We start from the raw sequence: 7,422 nt of genomic DNA on the forward strand, positions 1-7,422 counted from the left end.
GTATTTGTACCTAGGGCTGTTATTGGCCATAACCAGGCAATATAATATGCATCACAATACAGGGTTTGATTCAATATATTGCAATAAACTGGAATATTTTAAAAATCAAATTTTAGGAAAATTGTTATATATCATTTTATACATAGGAAAACATCACCACTATTTTCTTACACTTCTAGCACTTCTATTTTACCAGTTATAATACTGTTTTTTCTGCTTTTTTATTGACAAGCTCCAACTGAAAATCATGGCTTACTGCATATTCGAGATTCCCACCTGTAAATACCACATTGTGGTGGTTCTGTGTTATTTTTAACATAACTAGAGAGAAAGCTACATACCTGTAGGCATGCAAAAACGACCAGAAATTAAGTATAAAATAGGGAAGAATGAAATATACGTTATATAAGTCCTAAATAAAACGTTACATACAATTAAAATAGTAATAATAAAATAAATGGAGATATCTGAAACGTGGCCAGAGGAGCTCATTACATATTCCTGCGTTGTGACGTAACCAGCGGCATCGAGCAACCTATTGGCTGAGCCGCGTATCCGCCACTTCCTTGTTTACTGCCTTGTCAGTTGCACTGATCGGAGGGAAGTGGGGTTAAGTCCCGGGCACACTGTGTTGTGTAGGTTTGAGGAGTCTATGGACGTTGAAATTAACTCAGCGACCAGCATAAACAGCTAAGAGAAAGTTTTGTAGTTGTGTTTTGAGAGGCTTTTCACCGGCTCGCTAGCTAGCTAGCAAGTCAGCTTGCTAAACCACAGGCAGCCATGATGGCGTCCAGCTACACTGCGAAGGAGGGGGACGGCCACCACTCGGGACCCACCGCTTCAGGTGGCCCGGGCTCGGTGAAGAGCAAGAAACCAGACAACACAGCTTTTAAACAACAGCGTCTGCCAGCCTGGCAGCCCATCCTTACGGCCGGTACCGTACTGCCTGCCTTCTTTGTAATCGGTCTCATATTCATCCCCATCGGCATCGGGCTCTACGTGACGTCGGATAACATCAGAGAGTTTGAGGTAAGGAAGGACTGTAACGAAGTCAGGAAGTCACTTTTTTTTGTGGGAAATTATGTTATTAAGTCATGATTATTTATTATTTGCTCACAGTAACGACTTGTTTACATCTGAGATCTATGGACTTGTGAGGTTTTCCGGTGTGGCTCTCTTGTCTCATAAATCCAGTTTTCCATATATAATCCAAGCATGGATGTTGCGACACATCTGGCTTTCCTGCACACAATAAGCGAGTATTTGGGACAACCCTATAGGACTGGAGTTAACAGAAGGTGGGGAGATTAGGACACCCCATTAAAACCTTTGTTTTTTTTTTTTAAACATAAACAGTAAAAACTTCATTTTAACAATACAGAGAGATGGAGGTGATCTGTCTAAACAAATAAAACTGATGAAAATATTTTCTAAACTGTATTTAAAGGAAATGCAGTGTTTAGTGAGGAAAAGGTTAAGACATCCCCTCTTTCACTACTGCATGAAATCTACCTAAAATTTAATGGGATGCACCAAGCAGATCAGCCCTTTAACCGCATCTTGATTGTTGCAGTGGGTGGTTTCACCATGGGAGCTCTGAAGATTCTCTGATTCCTTCAGAAAGAAGATTATACATGTAGATGAGTCTGGGAGGGGGTTAAAAAAGATCTTGGAACAGTAAATCTTGCAATCTGACATCTTGCTTTCTACAAAATAATTTACAAGTGAACTGCAAATGTGGCCAGGTCAGGCTATTCCTAGCAGGTTCGGCACAAAAGCAGGTGGCAAGATGTGTAAAGATGTCTCCAACAATCCTAAAATGTCATAATGAGACCTACAGCCTACAGTTCATGTCAAACTGCAAGCATCTACCATCATTTAGAGACCACACAGGTTTGATTTTCATGGTGGTGGGGTGCAAGGAGGAAACCATTGCTGTCAAAACAAACAAAAAAACATCTCATACATTTTCCTTTGTATTTTATATGATGTGTTTAAACCCTGCTAAGTAGCTCAAACGATGATATTTTGTAAACGACACTATTCAACTTCCTTTTACTGTATGTTTTGGGTTTTGCACCATATTTCACATATGTTGTATGTATATGCTCTGTGACAATTCAGTTTGTTGAGAAATGGACTCTTTAAGTATTTCTAGACACCCCCCTACTTGGCGTACCAGATGATAACCAACTCTGTGTCCCCCTACCTTTCAGGCACACACACACACACACACACACACGGTATGATGTCAACACACTCTAATTTGACCTGTGCTTTGTTGTAGATCGATTACACTGGTGTTGAAATGAACAGTCCATGCTTCAGATGCTCTCAGGCCTACAGCTGGAACGATTCCTGCAAATGCTCTGTGCCTTTCTCTCTTGAACAGCCATTTGAGGTACACTGACCATGCTTTCTGACCTTTCAATCATGGACGTGATGACCAAATTCACAGCCAGTTTATTTATAGCTGGATATATTTAGTCACTGGTTCGCTCATTGTAATCCTTTTGAATTGAACAAGAGCATTAAGGCCTTTGCTTTGGATGTCATTCATTATTCAGTTGCATTTAAAGGCTGTATTCTTGACCACTCACATGATTCAGGCTTTGAATTTTCTATTAACAGTGTTTGCGCAGTGTTTTAGCAGTTCTGTTTAGTGGAACGGGATTCTAAAAACAGACTGACAGCCTGCTTTGCTTGTGGTGTAGAGAATTTTGCTAGATCCAAGATGTTGGAAGTGTATAGTAATTAGTTTTGTGCTTTTCTCTTGTAGAACAATGTTTTTATGTACTACGGACTGTCCAATTTCTACCAGAACCACAGACGATATGTCAAGTCAAGGGATGACAGTCAACTAAATGGAGACAAAAGTTCTTTAACCGTAAGTTGATGGAAGTTGCTTGTTATGCCTAAAAAACGCCACCCTGCACTGCTTATGGCTTTATTTCAGGTTACTTTATTTTAACAGAATCCCAGCAACGAGTGTGAGCCATACCACATAAGTGATAAGAAGCCTATTGCGCCATGTGGTGCCATTGCCAACAGTCTTTTTAATGGTAATAATGTCCTAAAAAAAAAATATATATATATATATATATATATATGAGATATGTGATTCTAGTTTTATATCCTATTGTGTGCCTAACATGCTCTCTCAAATTCTTCTTGTATTGTCAGACACTTTGGAGCTATACTATCTTTACCCAAATGGTACCAGAACACTTATTCCTCTTGTGAAGAAGGGCATTGCTTGGTGGACTGACAAGCATGTGAAGTTCAGGAATCCTGCTGGAAACAACCTCACAGTCACATTCCAAGGTATTCCCAACTACTTAAATATTTTTAAACCCAAAGTGATAGAGAAACATCTAAATGTCGTAGCCCATAGACCCTTCTAGTCTATGACATTTAGCTGACTGTTAATTACTATACCAAATAAAATGTTGATTTATACTAAAAGTCTCTAAAACATAAGGCATGAAAACCTTTTTTTGTTTGTTTGGGTTTTTTGGCGCAGATACTACCAAACCTGTCAACTGGCACAAGCCTGTCTATGAACTAGACCCCACTGATCCTGACAACAATGGCTTCATCAATGAGGACTTCATTGTGTGGATGAGAACAGCCGCTTTGCCTACTTTCAGGAAACTGTACCGCATCATCCAGAAGAATAACCTGACTCTAACACTACCACGTGGAAACTACAGCCTGGACATTGCCTACAGTATCCTTACAGACAATGCTCAAAACTCATAAGAATTTTTTATTATTTACTCCAGATGTAAAGCAACACTAGGGACAATTGTCATGTCTTGCTCCTGGGCACCCCCTGCAGTCAGTAGTATAATTCACGCTTTGGGCCACCGCTAAAGAACATGTTTTTTTTTTGTTTTGTTTCTGACTGTAAGAGGAAGAAGCATGTGGACTGAGGCGGTAATATTACCAGACTTAACACAAATATGACCCCAGTTACACAGAGTTGTGCAGTCCACACAAACGTTATCCTGCCCACTTCTTAAAAGTTACACACTGCAATTAGTAGTGTGCTGAGCCCAGAGTAGCATATATATATAATATGTAATGTAGTTGTAGTTCAGAACAGTAAACTTTAACACAAATATTCCTTAATTTCATTAATCCAGACTACCCAGTACGGAGCTTTGACGGCCGCAAACGCATGATCCTCAGCACAATCTCCTGGATGGGTGGGAAGAACCCATTCCTGGGCATTGCCTACATCACTGTGGGTTCTGTGTGCTTTTTCCTAGGTGTGGTCCTACTGGTTATCCACCACAAATATGGCAACCGCAACAACAATGCTGACATTCCCAACTAGAGCCTCAAGACTGCTGCAGTTCCTGTCTTGGACCTGCTAAATGACATGATATTTTAAAGTATTTGACACACTGTTGCACAACACTTTATTGCCTCGTTATCTCATGCCAGATGATCTTGTGTGCATACATATCTTAATTTAATCAAGCACTGATATTTAAGTGTCTGTAATGTGGTTTAAGTATTTATATATTCTGATCTAAGGCCATGATGAAGTTCCTCAGTAGTGTTCTTTTCAGGAGTGAATGAAATGTTATTTGGAGAAGGAGAAACCTGGAGATTGGGCAGTGCTGTAAAAAAAAAAGTGCTGATGCGTTTGGTTTAAAAGTGTCTGATGTGCTGAAGAGATATGGCAGTTATTACATATTTTTGTACAAAACGTGGGGATGTGCTGTATCTCTACATGGACATTTATCAGACTACAGAAACTGGGACTATATCGACCTGGATTAGAATTACAGAGAAATATAAATGCAGTAAAATGAATGAACTGCAGATATTTTAGCACTGTAGTTTAGCACCATCACCAGATCACCTGTAAAAGAAATGATCTGCCTGTGATTCCAATATTATTGTGCATCACTAGCATTAAAACATTGGAATCTCTTTGTTTGCTCCCTATAAACGAATCAGTAAATTGAGAGGCTGCATCAGAAGGCAATTTGCATTTAAATTAAATTAAATTAAATTAATCCAAATTAAATTAATGCTTTTGTACAAATTGGTGGACTGTCATTTTGACAGCTTGACAACTTTAAGGTGCTTGTAGTCTGCTTGGATCTGATTGATCAGTGAATGTTTCGCCATTTCAAATGCAAATTTTGCAATGAACTAAAACTGAAGGATGCGTGTGAACACAGTGAGCTGTTTGGCTAGCTTCTGTCCTAGTGAGGTGTTGTCCAGCACAGTTTGCTTATTCTAACACACTCACTAAATCTGAAAATCACCAAATCGGTTGAATCAAATCTGTTTGAGAAGGAAAAACCCCAAACTCTGCTGGACATCAGCCCTCCAGGAGGAGAACTGAACCTGAATGCTTGGTTATGCATGTAAAACATTCCTTGCTTAAGGAAGTGCAGTGTCCCTTAAACCTTGTGTCCTTGTTCAGGATTGTGCTGGTCCCAGTTTGACCAAAAGTATGCCATAGTCGCTACAGTTGTGTGCAAGTAATGGGGGGGGGGGGGAAACCCAGCTATTTAACAGTGTTGGCTGTCACTAGCTCTACCAGCATTACATTTGTGTGATAACGTGATGAAGAATTGCTTGCATGGACTTGCTGGTAGGCTTTACAGTACCTGTAGGTCAGTCTTATCGTCATTATTATCGTTCATTGTTTTTCATTGCTCATTTTAACAAGATTTACGGTCACCAAATTTCTAAAATTCAATGATCTATGTTTGTTTCAGCTGATCTTGCTTGTCTTGTTTCTTGCCTGTCTGTGTTTTACTGGTTCTTGCAGGTTGTGGCACATGCAGTTGTTTTCTTACCTCCGTTAAAGGAAAGGCACATGATTTTTCAGTACTGGGGCAGTATCCAAGATTTATTAAAACAGTTTAGTGAAGGTTTTTATCAGTTCAAAAAGGAAGTCTGTTGTATAAGGTGATGTTGCAGTGTTTATATCAGTCAAAAGGCCAGACATTCCTGATGTGAACACTTTTTAATGCATAGGACCAAAGTCATTTGTATGTGCTGGTCTTGTTTAGCGTAAGGGCTAAGCATATTTACACTGATTTCTTGCGATGGAATTCTTTTTCACATGCTGCTGTATTCTGTATGCCCTTTAAGTGCCCTGGCTTTGTTATAAAGCAGTAATAAGTGTCCTGTGGTCTTTGCAGGCCTTTTTTCCTAAAAGTGTACCTCACTGCCCCTGGTTCTCTGAATACATTTTCTTTCAAATAAAGGAACCAAGAGTTAACCTCTGTTTGATTTAAAAATCCCTCTGTCTCTGTTACGTTTACACCCACATTTGAAATGGGAAAAATGTCATGCTTTGTATCAAAGTATCAAGAATGGTGTGCTAAAGTTTTAGAACATACCGTCACCTTCCCAGTCCAGAACTGGAGAATAAGCTGGAACCACAGCCTGTTTTGAATTCTTTATTTTGTGATTTCATGAACACAAGTGCATTTAAACATGTCAAGAAACAGCCTCTAGCACGCCTCTTTTCGCAAAGACATTTAGTCTAATCAGGCTCTTCACATACTTGGCCAGAGCAGGCAGTCAAGCTTCTGTGTCTGATGGGTGCGATAGTGTTAGCACTTTACCCTGATATATAGTGCAGACATAAAGCAGACGGCACACAACCTGATACATAAGACAACAACTGACACAACAGCCGTCACGCCATCAGACACATCCGAAAGCAGCCGGCATTGTCGACCAGCGAGTCTTAAAACAGACAGCACTCCAACAGGCACACCTTAAAGCAGCCAAATATCAGAACATGGTGTTTAAAATGGTTTTTTTCTTGCCCAGATGTGCCCTCTTGGATTCATTCAGATTGATTAAACAGTAAATGACTCTGAATGTCTAATCTTGGTTTGAGCCCTGGGGACCTGCTGTAAACACTGCATTTGTGTTAAAAATGGTTAAACCAACAGAGAACACAGAGCTGTTTGTGGGAGGAAAGTAACCCATTCTGAAGCTGTGAAAAGAGGGATAGAGGACAAGTTGATCACATGTGTAGGAACTGTTTGTTTGTTTGGATATCTGGGTATAAATAGTGAACATGAGTGACAAGTTGAGTTAAATCTTAATATAATGGATTATAATGCTTTGACAGTTAAACTCGACACTGCTAAACTGATGCATGCGTTTTTTGAGAAGCTTGGATAAAGTAGAACTCTAGAAGTGCTGGATGTTGGTGGTCTCAACACACTACAGCAGAAAGAGACGACAAATGCATTAAGCTTTGAGTGTACTTCTGTTGCGCGCACCGTGCGTAAAAACGCGCCATGCGTAAAAACGTAGCGGCGTAGAAAACGCACAAAACGCGTGGAAACGCGAGCCATGCGTAAACGCCCTGGAGAGCGACCAGACTAAAATCACAACAGCTCTGCAGAAAACCAAGCACGTTACTAA

The 7,422-nt window shown here is 40.0% G+C and overlaps 1 protein-coding gene across 1 annotated transcript; it reads left to right on the top strand.

Annotated features, from left to right (window-relative positions):
* Positions 1-561: 561 nt before the first annotated feature.
* On the top strand, positions 562-6,275 carry tmem30aa (transmembrane protein 30Aa). The gene is made up of 7 exons (XM_072689468.1): positions 562-1,029; positions 2,288-2,401; positions 2,780-2,887; positions 2,975-3,062; positions 3,184-3,324; positions 3,524-3,730; positions 4,149-6,275. The coding sequence occupies exons 1-7, from the start codon at positions 781-783 to the stop codon at positions 4,340-4,342; spliced, it is 1,101 nt and encodes a 366-aa protein (XP_072545569.1). The 5' UTR covers positions 562-780; the 3' UTR covers positions 4,343-6,275.
* Positions 6,276-7,422: the final 1,147 nt, after the last annotated feature.

Source organism: Salminus brasiliensis, chromosome 10 (assembly GCF_030463535.1).
Source record: "Salminus brasiliensis chromosome 10, fSalBra1.hap2, whole genome shotgun sequence".
In the NCBI taxonomy this organism is placed as follows: domain Eukaryota; kingdom Metazoa; phylum Chordata; class Actinopteri; order Characiformes; family Bryconidae; genus Salminus; species Salminus brasiliensis.

What these genes read in the sequence shown, in the direction of transcription:
- tmem30aa (XM_072689468.1), top strand. Translation starts at nt 781, where the DNA reads ATGATGGCGTCCAGCTACACTGCGAAGGAGGGGGACGGCCACCACTCG. An exon ending in ATAACATCAGAGAGTTTGAG is followed by an intron (nt 1,030 to 2,287) that starts GTAAGGAAGGAC and finishes GCTTTGTTGTAG; the next exon opens with ATCGATTACACTGGTGTTGA. An exon ending in CTCTTGAACAGCCATTTGAG is followed by an intron (nt 2,402 to 2,779) that starts GTACACTGACCA and finishes TTTCTCTTGTAG; the next exon opens with AACAATGTTTTTATGTACTA.